The sequence below is a fragment of the Triturus cristatus genome, chromosome 10, assembly GCF_964204655.1.
Source record: "Triturus cristatus chromosome 10, aTriCri1.1, whole genome shotgun sequence".
Lineage (NCBI taxonomy): Eukaryota > Metazoa > Chordata > Amphibia > Caudata > Salamandridae > Triturus > Triturus cristatus.
Genome location: NC_140593.1, coordinates 984,132,920 through 984,151,415, shown reverse-complemented (window position 1 = coordinate 984,151,415; position 18,496 = coordinate 984,132,920). Strand labels below are relative to the sequence as shown.

Here is an 18,496-nt window from a genome sequence, read left to right as displayed (position 1 = left end):
AACAAGCATCCTAGGACCGGTTTCGGGGTTTCACCCCTCTTCAGCCAGGATAGCTTGATTCCAGTGGCATGGAGAGCCCGGAACAGCAGTTCCCTAAGAATGGGGTACAATGGATGGCTGATGACAGTTACATGGTGGATTGTGTGGCACTTTCAGGGATTTTGTTTTCTTCTTTTTCTTGTAAGGTTGGATGGCGCTATCACAGGGTAGGTGGGATCTTTCATGTGGTAGGTTGAGTGGCACTTTCCTATTGTAATTGGTGGGTTACAAATAATTCTTATATGGTAACTGAGGCTGGTATGGAGGCAGCTTACAGTTGAATCCTTTACCAGAAGGAAAGGTCTTCGTTTGATGTCAGTCATTTTCTATAGGTTATAGAAAAATCATAACTCTGACATACTCATAAATTTTGTATTGATAGTTTTTCAACTTCAACTACATTAACTTATGTCTGTCTGTTGGGTCACAGAGTTATTCTTTTTAACGTGGGACACCCTGTTATGCCTTGTTTCACATTCCTTTCCATCTTGTGTCTCCTGTCACTGTCTTTATAATGCCTATTAGCTACCACACATTAAAATCTCTCTTTTCTCCTCTTTGTGTTGCAACTCATTTTGCAAATACCAACACTAATTATATTCTGTTTTCATTTTATTCTTCAATTGCATGACGGCTGTCAATCAAAATGAAATATTTACCATCAATTGTTTATATATTTGTAAATTATATTTTTTGTTTTTGTATTGTTTCGTAATAGCTGGACTTTTTCTAGTGTTCCTGGTCTGAGTTGCATAAGATGTAGCAAATGATCCATAACATAGTTCAAATCAAAAGTAATCTTTTTTCAGTTAAAAAGTAAACTAATAAAACATAAAATGCACACAATAAAGTTGTAAAAACATGTTTCGTTCAATGCTAAAACAGTAAACAAAAATCACAAAATTTAACAGACTTTTCAAAACAAAAACATCCAAATGCAAAACAAACGTGGTGATATTTGTAGAAACAACAGAGCTATCCTGCACTTGGAAAAGCCATAATGCTTTCAAAGAGGAACAAAATATTGTTGAGGCATTGGGTTAAAGTATTTACAAAAACAATATAGAATGCTTTTTGGGGGGAAAAATCATCATGGGGACAATGGCTGACCAAATGATTACTACGCAGCCCAATGTGAAGGAGAGTTGGTGAGGATCAGTGCTGAGCCACAAAAAATCTCTCTCCCTGAAATTGGATCAAATAACGCTCAATGGAGAGACAGTTTCTTAACAGAACATGGTATTTAACAGTTAGCTTTTGAAGCTAAATGTCTTCCATCTGCATACCCCTGTTCACAAATAAAACTTTTTGGACCTAAGATTTATCCTGTTTAACAATATTTGTATGATCACTAAAGTCGGCTGACTAGTTTCGGCACATAATAACATATTTCAGCCTCAGCTAAAATGGATGGCTTTTTTGATGATAATTCCAAACACCAATCCATTTTTGACCATTCATTAATTATGGCTCCATTACATTTGGTTGCAGTATTAACCAGATAGAAAACATCAAAGGAGCAGATTTAGTAATCTCATCTTAACTCTTCGTGGGAGGAAAAAAGAGGAGTGGTCGGTGAAAGAACTAATGATAGCCATCAGATATTGTCTTCCTCAGTTGGGAGAGGGCCTATGTTAACATATCCCCACACAGTGGGTTTGCTGATAGGTTTTCGGTGCCCCCCCCCCCTTTCTCCACTACTTTGAAAACACACCTCCTTGTGCACTTCTATTTGGGGGATGAAGTCCCCTTGGCTCTTGAGGGTCTTTGGGAGCCAACAACACTTACTATTACCTCCAGTAAGTTCCACACAGCTGGATTGCTGAGAGGTCATCAGAGGACATGCCCCCTTTCTCCACCACTCCTCAAACACGCCTCCTGGTGCACTACTGGTTGGAGGAAGAATTCCACTTTTAGTCCTGAGGCCCTCAGGAGTAAAGTGGAATTAATTACCTAGCCAGCAGCGCTCGAGGAGGCGCTTTTGCAGAGTGGGGGAGAAAGGGGGCGTAAACTCCAAGTCCTCTCAGCAATCCCACTGTCTGGTACATACTGGAGGCAACAGTAGGGGTAGTTGGCCCCCAAGGACCCCCAAGAGCCAAGGGGACTTCATCCCCCAACTAGTAGTGCGCCAGGAGGCACATTTGCAGAGTGGTGGGGAAGTGGGCGTGGCCTCCGGCGACTTGTGAGAGGTTGTTTTTTTTCAATTTGTTTAAACAAAACATTTAAGGAGGCAGGGCTTCGTGTTCCTCCTTCCCTGTGCCATTTTCGGCTCTGGGGCTAGGCCTTTTTTCAATGGATGAGGGGGCCGCGCAGACCTGATTTTGGCCTCGGGCCTGCCCTTTTCTTTTCTTTTTTTTATTTCAAGGTATGCCCTGGGGACCCCATCTCACGGGGCCAGCCCCTTTATTATTATTATTATTATTTAAATAAAAAAGAGAGGGCACCACGCAGCCCCCCTCCTAGGAGGATTTCTGCTACGGGGACCCCCTCCTCTGTGGCCCAGCATTTTCTTTTTCTTTCTTTTTCTTTATTTCAAGGTACGGGAGTCGAGCACCATCTTCCTGGGCCATTTTTGGCCCCAGGGACCCCATCCCCGGGGCTTGCCCCATTTTTATTAAATAAAAAAAGTGAGGGGTGCGCACAGCCCTGGTGACCCAATTCCCCGGGGCCCTGCCTGTGGTGTGGGTGCCCCGGTCCCACCTAGGTCACCCACTTTTTAATGGTAGGGGACTGCGGGGGTAGCCTCAAGGCCCCCCCGGTCCTTGCTGGGTTCCCGCCTCCTGCGGGAGCCTGCATTGCTTTTGCACATAGGGTGCTGCTAACGTGTGTAAAAGCAATTCTGCTCCGCTTCTAGTAAGCATTTTCTGCTCTTGCTTAATAGAAGCGGAGCAGTGTTTGCTATGGCTTGCCATAGCAAACAGCAATGTCTCAGGAGAAGGCACCCGGGACATTGCAGGAGCCGGCCTTGGGAGGTGGTGTTCCGCAGGGCCATCTAGGGCTCCAGGAGGGGGAATGTGTTGCTCCCCTCCCATCTTCAAATTTGCCCCTGGGAGGTGGTGGTCCCCGGGGCTGCGGGGGGGGGGGGGGCAACGCAGCCCCCCTGCATTCAATTTAAACTTATGCCCCGGGGAGGTATCCGTCCGCGGGCTGAGGGGGGGCATACGCAGCCCCCCCGGCATTCAATTTAAACTTATGCCCCGGGGAGGTGGCGGTCCGTGGGGCTGCAGGGGGACATACACCCCCCACATTCACTTACAATAAAGCCCCGGGGAGGTGGGGGTCCCCGTGGCTGGGGGGTTTGAGGCCCCCCAATTTAAAAAGATGTACGCCCGTGGGAGGTGGTGGTCCCCGGGGCATAATAAGACCCAGGAGGGGAGGGCCCATGCATTCTCCTCCTTTTTAGGTCTCGCCTGACCCAGCGCATGTGCTGGTCTGGCGAGACTTATTGAGAGGGCTCCAAAAAGTGCTACCAGGCCAGCCTAGAGCTACAGTGCACGTGCGCGCGCGCCGCGCTTTACCGCGGTTACTTTCACTTTCGAGGCCGCTTGGCATAGCCAATAGGTCTCGCTTTTGGGACCTTATAAGTATTTAGTTATGCAACTGTTGCATGGCTTAACACTTATAAGGTCCCAAAGGCGAGACCTATTGGCTATGCCAATGCTTGTTTACAAATTTCCCCCGGGACCTGGCCCATCCAGGGGCAGATAATTAACAAAGCGTGGGAGCCCACCCTTTCGTTATTTATTTTTCCAATTTTACAATGGATCCCGCTGGATTTTTCTTTTTTGGGCCATTAGCAGTAGGCAATAATAAAACTTATCAGCATAAAGCTGTGCTGGAATAGATCTTTATCCAATTTGTGTCATTTCTTGTCTGTTAAGGGCAAGGTGATCGCTTAAACTGGTAATAAGCAGAATAAAAGAACTGGAGCAAGGACACACCCTTGTCGAACACCTCAAAATGAATGTGTCCTGTGTATTCTCCATTGCTTCCATTTCTGACCTTAGCAGATAGTCCAGAAAGCAATCTATGAAAATGTTAATTAAAGCAGTATCACACCCATAGTTGTTAAAGTGGACCAGAGTTTAGATCACTTGACACAGTCAGATGCACAGCTCAGGTCCATGAAAGCCAAATAAAGGTAACCCTGGGAGGCTTTTGTGTACTTGACAAAAATCAACAAAAGATCCAAAAGCTACTCGATTGTCCTTAGTTTAGCCCTAAAACCATATTGCACTTCAGAAAATACATTATCAGATGCCCAAGCCAGAAATTGCATCAAGAAGAACTCGCCCAATTCCTTTAACAACATACTGGCACATGCATCAACAATGCCATTTGCGATTCCTTAATAGCGAAAAATAAGGATTCGCTAATAAGGAATAGCAAAAGGCTATGCATGTAGAAATCGCTTACAAAATAGCGATTTCTAAACATTCCTTAATTGCTACTCGCAAATTGCGAGTCGCAATTAAGGAATACCTCCCCATTGATTCCTATGGGCCTAGAGGCCCATAGGAATGAATGGGAGGACTTTCTCAATTTGCTAATCTCAATTAGAGAATCGCAAATTGCTCATGCTATTTCAAGGGTGCCAGGGCGTCAAAAAGGACACCCTGTTGCACCCCTGAAATCTGCATATGAATACATCTTGCACACACACATGCCCCAAGGGCATGTGTGTATGTAAAATGGAACTTTGAAAAATGCACTTTAGTGCATTTTTCAAAGTTTTTGCAAATTACCATGAAGTTCAACTTCATGGTAATTTGCTCCCCCTATTAGCGAAATCGCTAATTTTTAAACTTTCATGCATTGCATTTAAGGAATCTCAATTTGGGATTCCTTAAATGCAATCGCAATTTAAGGAATCGCTATTTAGAGATTCCTTAAATAGCGATTTTTGCTTTTGGGATGATGCATCCCAAATGCAAAAATACCGGTCGCAAAGGGGCAGATTCTGCTAATCTGCCCGTTTGCGAGCAGGTTTCTCATTGATGCATGTGGCCCATAATTAATAAGGAAAATAGGTCTATATAGCATCAGTGATCACACCTATTTTATACATGATTTGTTGAGACGTCATCTCCTATATGGCTGACTTGGGCAACTGATACCTTTAAATCAGAATATATTGTAACCAGGCAGTGGAAAAATGGAGTGAGTTTAGGATTCAGAAAAAGCAACTTTGTATGTATTTCCTGTACTCTTAGATCAGAGTCATTCTTTTGTTTTGTACAAGCACCACCAAGGCGGAAAACTTTTCTTGAACACTGGTCAACAATAATAAAAAGATTGTATGTTGTAGCCTGTGCTGTGCATGTGCGTGTAGGGTAAGTGTGCCAGCTGGCCTCCCTTGCCCAGTCATACAATGGAGTGATATGGTCTGTATTCTAGGTCTGTGATATGTTTGAGCTAGGTATGAGGAGCTGAGCAGGGAGAACATCCTGCTCCTGTTGTCGTATGCTTTACATTTCATTTAGGCGTAACAGGATTAAAAAAGTCTTCTTCTTACATGATTCTGTTCTGATTCATGTACATAAGTGGCAATGCCTTTAATTGGCAACAGGGATGCTAAATTAAAGTGGCTGCTTCTATAGTTTGGCAGTGAGGACATAAGTCCGGTAAAAATGTATGGTCTGTGTATGTATTCCTCAAGAAAACTAAAGCTGAAATGGAGTTAAAAGTGCCTAATATGTTAACAGTGGCTTTCCTATAAAAACTAAAGCAAATGCTTGAAATTCATGAGTTAAGATGCTTCCTTCATCTAGTTTCACAGGTTTGTCGTACTAAGTCTCCTATAGCTAGCATGTAATTTTTTTAACATACACATTTTCTCGTTAAAATTAACACAGTACTCAATATAAAAATACACTAATTAAATCATACACAAAGACACCCACTTTCATCTGTATGACAACCAGGAATTATGGAGGAGGGTTTAATATAACCCCTTCGCCCACCCTATCCAGCCTGAATTACAGGCCTCTGCTCCCCTTACCTTTCATAAGGCCAGGGAACGTGTTTAACAATTACCTTCCTCTTTGCCAAGGGCCAGGAGTAATATGTGTTGCAAAGCTCTTTGCCTTGCCCAGGGAAGAGGAGGGATGCTCATTACAAAAACAAAATAGTAGACAACCTGCTACCTACCAGTGCACCCTATTTCCAGTTGGACAAAAGGGTGCAGGCGCAAGTGGCAGATGACCCTCACCTGCTCCCAGTACAGAACACAGTGGGCTGACACTCATCCCTGTACCCTGTTCCCAGCAGAATTAAAGGAGTTGTTGTTGCCTCCTATTCTTCTGAGAGGACCTATGCACTGGTTCTTCAAAGAAACTCCTTGGTTGGAATCTTGGTCCACAAGAGTAAAATAATAAAAATTCAAAATTCCCTTACTATAAGAAATGGGGTTATTAGTTCAGGGGGTGAATACCTACATTAAATTATAACTACAGTCCTTGTCTGGGTGAACCACCAAATAAACCTGAACTCAACGCCCTGGTAGCTATGCCACAGAGCAGATAGACTTAACTTAGAGGCAAAGCATTTATGCAGAACTAAAGCAGTAATAAACTTGAAATGCAAGACAGTAATAGAAAAATGGAATGAAATGTAATCAACAAGATTACTCCAAAATGATAGAAATCCAATAAGTGGAAACCGAAGATTAGAATATGTAAAATGTAAACTTGAAATAGTGCCAAGAAGCACAAAGTGCCAGTGATAGTGAATTCCCGCAGGAGCTAGTCATAATTTGATGCTGACCGCGATGGGGCACCGGTTGCATGCACTAACCAGGTTTGACCTGGTCAAAGATTTACCTTCTGACTTTAATCCTTTACATCCCAATCCACCACAGCAGTACACTTCTAAATCCCCCAGGACTTTTGGGTAGGCACTTAGAGACTCACAGGGTGAAAGGCAGAGGTCAACAGAGGATTCAGTGAAAGCCCAGTTGCCACTGGTCAGCTAGGGAGTTGCAGGAAATGGCCTTGTTGTGTTCCTATAACTTTAAAACAAGGTCACACTCATGACCCTTGTAATCAACTTCTTTGCCCTGGGAAGGACAAGAAGCAGAGCAGGTCCAGTCTTTTAGGCTCTTCTCAGGTCTCAGATAGTAGATTCAGTCCTCTTCATATCTTACACTGGTCCATGGGTGTTCTGAAGTGGGTACCTGGAGATGCCACATTTATGCTTGGTAGGAGCTAGTGAGTGGGAATGACCACTGGGGATGCCCTGACCAATGGAGTAAAGATTTTCGGGACTAACCCTACCCACTTTGGACATTCTTTGTTTTTATTTTAAGGCCTTTATTTTTTGTTTTACACACGTTTACATCTGGGATGTGTGTGAGGAGTGTACTGTAGTCATCCCAGTCTCCTCTCACACCTAACACCAAAATCTACTCACTTTACCCACAACACTCTCAGAGACCGAAGTCTGGTAGGGTAAAGGTGAGCTTTCAGCAACCAGACAGTAAATAAATACAAATTATTTTGGCATTCGGTTTCTCTCCTTTGAAGTGTGCCCTCCTAGACATATGAAAAACCCAAGCAGACCTATTAAGTAGGTCTTGACACTATAGCAGGATCTGACACTATGATGTCAACAAGAGAGCCCTGGTCACTGAGGCTTGTCTGGCCGAGCTAAGCGGATAAGAGAAGGGTGCAGGTCTTGGCCCAGCCTACAGACCGTCCCGGCAAGGACCCAATAGCCCCCCTTTCCCCCAAGACCCTTTGTCTTGTAATTTTTCTAAAATATTTATTACAAATCCGACTTCACCAATGAATTAGGCCTGTAATAAATAATTCAAAAGGTCCAAAATTGAATTTGTAGCTGTGTCCTAGGCAGAGATAGCATGTATTAAATATAAAATTGTCTCCCAATGCTTTCCTATAGATCAGCCAACTCCCCTACAGTGAAAATAGCTTGAGGTGCTAGTCACTGAAAGGACATGCTCAACATTAACCTTCACATGTCCTAGTTTTTATTAGCATGCACCATGCCTAATGGACCACAAGGCTTACTTTGGTGTGACATATAAATATTTAAACGTAGGATTTTTGGCCCGTCAAAAGGGGTTATTTTGACAGGTAAATTTTCTGTTAAAACCTGCATTGCCAGGCTACTGTAACATCAGTCTGCAGTCATGTTACATTGTCACTGCAGTGGATTGCACAATATGTGCTGCAGTTCAATTGTGACATTTCACTTACATGCCCCGGGTGCACATTGGTACCATATACTTGGACTTAAAGGTAAGGTAAATATAACAATCCTGTGTATACCAATTTCATCATATTGAAAGGGAGAGCACAAGCACTTTACATCTCGTTGGCAGGGTTTAAAGTGCACAGTATTCTTTAGGCAGCAAAAATAGGGTTCTGAAAAAAGGCAAAAAAATAATCCAGGGTGATTCTGCAAAAAGGGCAGATTTCCAACACTTACACCGGTGGATTGTGGGGAAAACCTTTGACCTTGAATTTCAACAGCTCTAGTCTAAATGAAATATGGAGCACATGTTGCAAGCAGTTGTGACAGTTAAGTCTCTACTACATGTCAGTGGAATTGTTTCTAGTGTTGTTTATTATAAGACTGGAAATTGCTGAGATCCTGACCATTAACGCTAACCACAATTATTAGGGTGCATGGAGCTGTTATTTCATGTTTATTGAATTTAAACAATCTTCAACCTTCATTTTATCTGCTCCTTTCACTACCTGTAATGTACTGGCGATTCCTGCCTTCACTAGTACAGACGATGCCATTTTTTTATTTGTTAAAACCAACCCCTTGTTCATCTGGTAGGTCTCAGGGCAGTCTCTTCCAGCAGCTACGACATAGTCTCTCCACTTCTTAGCATGATGGCTGTTGGCTTCTTCTACCCACAGCGTGTCTTAGCAGCAACAGCCACTTATTGATTTCTAGCACCCCCTTGGCCATGCCCTCTTGCTTTGGTTCCTCTTTTATCAGGTGGTGATGCATGGTTGGTGAATCCACTTGCAAGTACTGTCACTGGTGTTATGTTCTTAGGCCCTTAGCCCTTTCTCTGTCTTACCAATGAACCCTTGTTGTACTTTTTTCACTGGTTCTCCCCACACACACATCTATCCTGCTACTTTATGGTAGATGTGGCTGTATCTGTGCACTGCTGTGCCACTCACTAATGACTGCGTAAGGAGTGTGACTGTCATTTCTGATTTGTACAACTTCCGAGCAAGCGTTATTCTTGCTCATTGAAGAACTGTCTTGTCTCACGCAGTCTCACCTCTCATCCCTCAGAGGTGCAGGACCACCATAAATTGATTCTCTCAGTTATTGTGTTCAGTTGTTTCAGTGACTGTGACCTCAGATCTGCCATAATAATGTGAAATCCAGTTCACCAAAATGATCCCCTTAGTTTGAATGCTCAGTTGTCTTCGGGTGACTCCACTTTGCTTTTGTTATGCCTCCATTTAGAGCTGTTCTAATTCCTTTGAGGGGTGGGCCAGATCTGCCTCGTAGAGGTTGTAAGGGGTTTGAAGGATATCAGGCAAGCCAGGGTAGTTCTTTTTCGACACCTTATGTTCTTTGGATCTTATTGGCCTAGTTGGTCCTTCAGTCAGAGGGATATAGCTTTCAGATCAGTCTTGAAAACTAGGAGGGAAGGAGCAACCCCCAACTTGTAAGGGAGAATATTCTAGTATAGGGCCCTGGTGTGTATGTATAAATGCTCTAATTTATGAATTTGCCATGGGGCACATGACAGTTTAGAAACTGTTAGGAGGCTATGTTTGGAGAAGCTGCATTAGCTTATAAAGAAGATAGCAAAAGATTTTGGAAGAGATTAGGTGTGAGGCAGCTTTGTGAATGAATGGTCTTATAGATCAAAGTTAGTAATTTGTAGAGGGCCTAGTTTTGGCAAACTGCTGCCCGGCTTAAGGTTGACAGGAGATATCAGAATGCCTTGGGAGATTAAATGGACTTTGTTTAATTCGGGCCATGGAAATATCAGTGTGCTCCTAAGCAGCTGATCATGTCTCGGTGAACTTAAGAGCAACATAAAAGTTTGTGCTTTGAGAATGTGGATGTGTAATTTGTAATTGGGTTTGGGACACTTTTTAAATATTTTTAAATATTTCACTATTCTGAATGAAGATTTAATAATATGTGCACTTTACCCACTGATGTGTATTTGTAAATTTGTGTAACTTTCTTAAAATATTTGAAGAAAGTGCAGGGATAGAGAGAACCTAGTATATACACAAATCATATAAAAATGTCATTCTGTGACTAACTAAAGTATGACCATTGAGCTGTTTACAGTCCTCTCCTTTGGATGGAAGGGAGTGCAAGGTGGGCAGTGGTTGTAAACATCGTTGCAGTTTATAGTCCTCAATGATGGGCAATACTCATAGGTGGTGTACATACGTGGAGTATTATGTGGTGATGCTGGTTAGGCTTCACCATGCAATACTCTCACAATTCCCCAAAAATGGTCCTTGGATTCACAATAATAAACCCTTAGCTCAGTTCTGGTAGAGCAGCAAAGAGCAGTCAAGCTTCACTAGAGGAACATATGTTAATCATTTCAGTGTACCAACATGGACGATAAGTAATGGACACAACTCGTAATAAATCAACATCAATTTATAAAAATGAAGCGGATTGGAATATAAATTAAGAGACCAAAATGTAGTCAATCGGATAAGTATAACCGGAGTTATGGATTATAGAAGCAAAATTAAATCAGTGCCACTCGGGGTGGCACAAACAGTGCTTCCAGGCCCTGGTGGCCCCTTTAACACCAATGCCCTGGGTACCACTGGTACCATATACTAGGGGCTTATAAGGGGGTTAAAGTCCTTGCCAATTGGGATTATCAATTCACATAGATTAATTTTAGGGAGAGACCACTGACACTGGTGCCTGGTAAACAGGCTCCAATGTATTTTCAGGGTCATAACCATCAGCATTGGAGCAAAAGGTGTGGTGGGGGAATGAGGGGGCATGGGTGACCATACAAAAAGGGCACATCCTAAAATGTGTCACTTAGAGGGACAGGTATTTAGCAGTAACCAAAGTTTTCACCAGGATAGGGTTTTTGTTCTGTACAGTTTTCAACTCTGCAGTAACATGTTTTGTTGTCTTATCTTTGTAGTTATGGACAAGAATACCGCAGAGGGCATGAGTCCAGCAGATGTAGCCCTTGCAGTCTTCACTGCAATCGGTGAAAAGAAGAAGGATGTGCTCCTGGCAGGGCTGTTGCCCACACTGGCTGTTTACTTGCGAACTCTAGCTCCCAAAGTCTTTTTTAGTCTCATGGCCTCCAGAGCCAAAAAAGAGAGGAAGAGCAAGAGCTCCTAGAAGGTATTTTCAGCTCGCTGTGCCCTGCTCAGAACAAAACTGGAAAGGATCAAGTAAATTGCCCAGCATCCCTTACTCAAAAGTTTGCTTTGTGTAACTTATGAATTCAGGATGTAGCTTATTGTGTTTTGATTTCAGAAAACAAAAAAAGAGGTTGATTCTGGTTTGTGGATTATTTAAACCACCAAAGTTTATATTTATACAGACATACCATGTTGATAAAACATTAAGCTGACGAAATGTAGTTTTCCTGCAATCTCTGGTCAGTAGTCATTAAACATTTTCTTCATGCCATAGAAGCTTCCAGGTGCATGCATACCATACTCCAACTTACAGATCTACCTATGGCCAGTAGTGGCACGTGGGAATGTTATCACCTAGAAAGCTTAAATATATATTTTTCATTTGTAAATGTAGGATACAAATTCTGGTAACAAACAGCTTACTGTAGGTAGAGTTAGAAAGCTCTAATCCACGTGCAGGTTAAAGGATTGCAAAGATGTACCCCACTGCTGGCTCCTACTTCAGTGCAAAACATTAACACACACAGGTGGGCAAACAGAAGCCCTGAAGTTAGCTCTGGCATGGCACTTTACTGTGTGTTGATGTAGTCAGCACTGCAGCAAAAACCTGATATTTTAGTCTTAAGAATTAGTGTAAGAAAGACTGTGTGGGCCTTGTACTTGGTAGTCCATCCATTGGTCATTTTTTTCTTACTGCTTTATTTCTTGCTGTCTGCTTGTGAAAGATGGTGGAACAGAGATTCTAACTCTGCTCACAGCTGCTGTGGTGCAGGCTCCTTCTCCGATAGTATCACAATTTCTTTTTTAGGCGTACTCCTATCTTTACCTCATCCTTCTGAGAATGTACAGCAACTAATTTCACATGGGTCACCAACATGCAACTGAAGAGTAATAGTGTCACTGAACCAGTTATTGAAATGTTGGTGGAAAAGCTCTAATTGGCTGTAAATATCAATGACCAGGTTTACAGAATGCTGGTCCTTTATGGCCCACATTTGGGAAGCTAACCCTTACATAGTGTAGTTGCAGTGAACAGACATCACTACATGCATGCATCCTATGTGTTAACCTTTTTCAGCAAGCAAGGTTTTAGGAGAACGCCCTGCTATACTGGTGGTCAAACGAACAGAAGCTACCTATTTTCAAAGTCCACTGTGTGGTGCCCTGTTCTTTCTAGACAGATTGTCCTTAAAGGGAAAGACTCCCACAGAGTGCTGATCACTTGTACAGCAACTTCACCAGAGACAACCATTATGTAATGATTCAACCAGCATGGGGATTCTTCCTGTGCTTCATGTTAGCCTTACATTGAGGCTTGTCCAGGTGTGGGATGCGGCCTAGCTCTGAAATACCAAGGTGTATTTATATCCGAAATTTGGTGTTGTACCTAATAGCTACTCTTAGCAACTTCCACCTGAGCTTCTTTTTGTATGTTCTTTGTGGCACAGGAGACCAGAGCAACATATTTATCTCCTGTGTAACCTGATGTTACCAATAAGCAGCATTGACACATAAAGGAGGTGTAATGTCTGCACCGGCATTTGCAAGGTCCAAGTTGGCCCCCAACCCGCTGGCACTTGCCCAAATAATCAGTTTGGTGAATCATGTGGAACTATCTGTATTTCTCTCACCACAGGCCACAAGAATTGATTCAAACTTGTGTCCTATCTTCAACATCCCCTGTCCATAGATGAAGGATATTTTTGCATCTTCTGAGATTCATTGGTGCTTATGAAAGGGAAAAACCATGATCATTTGGTATTTCGGTCAGAGCGTGCCTTCCTGGAGGCTTTATCCAAAACTACCACTCCTTAAGATATGTAGCTCACATATATACCCACTAAGAACTGTGATTGTCTCTTCAGTTCTTAATTTCACAAACCGGAATTGCAGTTCACCATTCTGGGGTGCCAACAAGGTTTTTGCAGTCACAGTGGCCTCATCTCACAATGCTCTTTGCACCTATGATATGGGTTACTTTTTTTACCCACAAGTATAGGTCTTTTCATTGCTGTTGGTTTTGCCTGTAAAACCTTTACCAATGCTGCCTCAGTAGCTAACTCTTATTCAACCGCTGTCGCTTCCTGTTGCCAACATCTCAGGTTTCTGGCTTTGCTAGGAAGATGCAATTCTTCTATGAAGTGCCCTCATGGCAGATTTTCTCAAGAAGTTCATCTACCAGATTACAGATGTCCTTTTCTCCAAAGTGTGTTTTTCTGCACTCGTCTGGATTACTCCCTGTTTTTTTGGACATGAAATTGGTGCAGAGTTCTTTACTTTTAGGAAGACATTTTAAAGGTGGTTGTAAAATTGTGATAGAGGTTGGCTATTTAGTTGTAATACTAGGAGACCCGTTTAGAGCTGCAACAGGCAAGGTATGTATCTCCGCTGACCCCATGATCATTATTGAGTAGAGCTATGTGCTCTTAAACGGGAGCAGGGTCCATACTGATATAGTCTTAGCTCCTCGCAAGAAGGCTATTTACATGGAATCTGGTGTCCAAAATATCTGCCCCTCTTCATTTATGTCAAGTGAACACGAAGCATTAACAGGCTTTTATTCCAGATAGTTATTGATATAGCATGGCCTCTTCATCCACTTGCAAACTCTAGTAGTTAGTTAAGGATAAGAATATATCAATGTATGTGCCAATTTTAGATTATGATCATGCGTATAGGTCCACCATAGGTGTGCCTGTCTGCCGTTCAAACTTTAAGAAAAGGCCTTGATACCTAATTTAAAGAGAATATATTAAAATGTTGGAAAAATTGAAAGTTAGTGTAGGTAAATGCTCTGCCAGCTAGTGAATCAGCTGAGTATTGTGGGAATTTCAAGTATAGTACAAAATGAGCTTAGTTGAGCTATTAGTTCAAATAAAGGGTCATAAAAGTGATGGTGATTGGCTTTGTGCAATAGTGAAAGCAAAGTAAAGTTTTGCTGCATAAACCAAGAATAGAAACATTAAAAAAACCAAGACGAGCTCAGAGAAGAGAACAGACATGTGATGATGAACAAAGAACTGCAAAATTGGTGACAGTAACCAGATCAGCATTAGTTAACAAATGCAACAGGTTTAAGGTTGTGTTGAAAGCGATGATAATCAAAGTTGGTCTAGACAGATTTGATCAACGTTGTGTCTCAAAACTTGAGGTAACTTATATTTTAGGAGGAAGAATGCAAAATACCTGGGCCGCTTCGAGGAATACAGGAATTTAAACTGAAAAGGCAATCCTTTACACAGTAAAAGACAATATAAAAAAGAAGGTGTCTTCAAGTAGGAAATGCTCAGTTAGCACAGTCACTTCCAGCACATACACAAGGCGGTATGGTTATGTTTCAATGGATTTAAAACCCGGAGTTAGAAGATTTTTTTGGGCCTCTTATGATCATAGCACAGTGCTCTAAAAGAATGTTTCTTTCAAGGTTGTCTTGCTGAAAGAGGGGGCCATGTGACTGACCATCCAAGGTGCCATACATTTGAGCTTGGATGGGATGTCCAAGCAAATAGGCACCAAATGCATGGATCTCATTGGTTTAAGCTACAAATGATAGGCACTGCAAATTTGAGTAACCATTGCAGACAGCCAGAATATTATCTCGCAGGCTCAAAAAAGCACTTTTGGCATACCCTGTCTCACACAGAACAAGGTCCAGGATTACTTGGGTCTTTCTTGGAAACCAAAGAAAAGGGAGAATTCTTTTGATCGTTAACATTTTTTAGTTGACCTACAAGATATTTTGTGTTTCTAATGCCAACTTTAAATCCATTAGCTCACCTGAGTTCTTCACCTGTAGGGCAGGGATGGAGACGTACATTCTGAGCAAGGCCAGATGTATAGCGCTCTGTGGCTGGGTCACGTACCACCTTGATCACTGTTTTGCGGGGGTAAATTTCAGACAGCTGTTGTACGTCCAGCAATCAGTGGCTAATAAACAATGTGAACAAATTCAGAGCTACAGGTTTGATGAAGTTTTCTGTTAATAGAGTTTCTAAATATTATACCTTTGACATCCACAATCGAACTGTTGTTCAGTTGCATATAGCTATGTTGATGGAAAGCTTTACCTAGAGGTAACAAATATCACAGCTAACGGCCAGCACTCATCTTTTTTCAGACACCTTTCTAACCTTCCTATTAGGTTGGAGGAAAAGGATAAAGGCAGCAGTTCAAGATTCTCATTATAACAACCATTGAACTTCTAGCCTTGTTGCCCTCCTCTTGATCCAGACCCCATATTAGCATGCTTTCTGTCTCTAGTTCAATTGAATCAACAGAGCCTGACCAAAGGAGATGCCAGTGTGAAGGGAATGGAGCTTTGCTGCGCACGAGTCCTTGTTTACAGGATTGTTTTTCAATTTGCTTCGCAAAAGTGCTCCAGTCAATTCTCCATGTTGGAGATGGCATTCCGTTAGCCAGGTGGAAGGGGGTTGCAGGGCTTTAAGATTGTAGTGTAACAGTCACCACAGGATGTCCTGTGTACGTTAACAAAGAGTGCAGGCTGAGGTCCGTATGTAACTTTTGCCTTTACTTGCCATTCAAAACGCACACCTCTAAACCCCGTATTGGTTTTATTGGGTGTGGATAACACTGCACATAGTGCATTGAGTAGAAATCAAATTGGCCTTGTTTTCTACTCAATATTACTAGCAAGAAGGGAGTTCTGTAAACACTGGATTGACCCTGTATCCCCGAGTGTAATAGATTGGATTAAGGCGGCCAAATGGACTTGTCGTATGGGTATGGAAGTCTCTCCGGGAAATAAGTCGACATTGTGGGCTGACTTTATTAGATGGGCTAGATTAGAGGGAACTACTGTTGAATCCACATAAGATCCAATGATTACACCATTGGTACCGCTTAATATTCCAGCCTGGTCGGCTAGCTCTAGTGCGGTGGAAATAACGTTACTGCAATAGACCGAGTGACGGTTAGCACTGGGGCTGGCGGTCTAAGTATTGCAGGCACAATGGTGATATGAGGACAAAAAAAAAGCGCACACCTTTTCATGTCAAATTTGTTGGTAGCCGGACCTAAGGATAATGTATCCAATATTAATATTATCTGGCATTTTTACGCTCCTCACCATTTAAAACATTTGAAAGTATCTGAAGGAAGGTGTGCCAACACTATGGTACCAATTACTGAGAACGCTTTTGCTTTCTCACACACTCTTTTGCTGCTGGGGAGTTGTACCACATTAATTTGCGACTAATCCTCAAAACTTGAGATAAAGGTTAAGTCTGTTAAAAGGTGGATGCCAATAATGTTAATCGTGGATCAGCCCTTTCTGACTTATTTTCCTCGGGTCAAACTTTGTAGGCGTGAAGCCTTTAGCCACGGGCTCATTGTTAAATACATTTTATCTACAAAATAATTTTTCTGTAAATTGGTCTTCAAACATTTAATGCCTTAAACGTTTATACTTGGGTCACAAATGACCGCACAGTGGTCAGTTTATAAAGGTAGCCATCTAAGACATGGCCTTCATCTGGTAATGTCCTTATCAAGTGCCTGTTGCTGTCAGGGACCTTACCATCACTTAGTTGTGGTCATTTGATCACACACTTAAGGAAGGCTGTTCTCTTGTGGAGGACCCTCCTGTCTCAGCTGGCAAACACCAAGGAAATGCTAAAGGTAACACATATATTGATCAACAAGCAGGTCATATTTGAGTCAACTTCTCAGGGTATGATATTAAACCTTATTGAAGTATTTATATGAAATAGGAAAACATACCCTATTGTGCTGATGATTGTATTTAAAATGTATGATTTCTTTAAATGTTTACTGAAACGCAGCACATTATGAATTTGTATATATTGTAAGGCTGTTGCAGTCAGTATACATGGTTTGTCCTGTGACAGGCATGCTTCAACTTTCCAATGTGCAGTCTGTTAAACAGTTTATATCCAATGTACAGATTCAGGGAAACAATGGAAGTATGTATGAAACCAAAATATAGTTGGAGGTTCCTGGTTCGGTAATGAAGGAACTGAACTGCAGGTACACCTGGAGGAGGGTTGGCATTTAAGGCTCAGCAGTCCATGCAAAGTTAAATAGGAGCCCGGCTGTCCCTAAATGCCAACTAGGTCTGAGTTTGAGAATAAATGCTTTTGTTGCCAAATTACCTGAGTGATGCTGGACACAGGCCGCCGTCTGCATATAGACAAGGACGACATTATCAGTACAGTGAGTAGCCGAAGCTATAACACCTCCTTCGCAGCCACTGCTTAGTGTCTGCATCTGTAATTATGGGAGCAGCAAAAGCAAAGAGGTGGGAGACGAGCCATACAGTCTTTTTTATAGAAAAAAGCCAGCACTTCTGGTTTTCTGGCAATTTATCTGTATAACTCAGTATGCAAAAGACTGTATACTGGCTGGGCTACATTTTTAGGCAGCCCAGGACTCTAGTGCTGTCCTAGAGGGAAGAGTTTGTGACCGTCTTCAGAGGGAACTTGTTCACAGATCAGAAATCTATTTGTCAGGTAGAGAAGAGTATATGTGACAAATTGTTTTATTTTTATTTATTGTATCTGACTGGGAAGGGTGTAACTATTGGAACAAGTAATGTGGTGCAGGGATGTATAACTCTAGAGTGATGTGGTGGTTCTTGAATGGCAGTTGAAGATGGGTTAACCCATCCACTGGACGTATTGCTGTGGCCTTCTGAGAATAAATATACCTAGAACTTCCTTGTGTGGTTTTCTTCACGTCGCATGGTGTCATGGTTCAGACCACCAATGTCCGTCTGATACATATTATACAGATATAGTTTTTGCAGTCACATGCCTTGCAGACAACTCTGTAGCTTCTGCTGTATGAGCTGTGCTCCCTACTTCAACTTGATTGACCTCCACCCACTTGTTTTCCCTCCTTCCTGAACACTATTTGGTAATGCTTTAAAGCTCCTTTGACATTACTTGAGGGTTGTTGCAAGAGTCTGGTTTAATTGTACAGTCACAATGCTGATGCCACCTTTTATTTTCCTCTTTCATGATTACCCTTGAAGTAAAAATTAAACTGAATATGAGTCTTCAGAAATCTTTTAACCTTTGTCAGGCCTTTAGATTGACATCTGAGGGCAC

At 42.2% G+C, this 18,496-nt stretch overlaps 1 protein-coding gene across 6 annotated transcripts in view; it reads left to right on the top strand.

Moving 5' to 3' along the window:
• Positions 1–18,103, top strand: part of DHRS7B (dehydrogenase/reductase 7B) — a 114,430-nt gene extending 96,327 nt beyond the window's left edge. For all 6 annotated transcript variants that reach the window (XM_085628905.1, XM_085628907.1, XM_085628910.1 and 3 more), the window contains one exon: positions 11,180–18,103. In XM_085628905.1, the coding sequence (XP_085485031.1) occupies positions 11,180–11,385 (206 nt within the window). In that variant the 3' untranslated portion in view covers positions 11,386–18,103. The remainder of the gene's footprint in view (positions 1–11,179) is intronic.
• Positions 18,104–18,496: the final 393 nt, after the last annotated feature.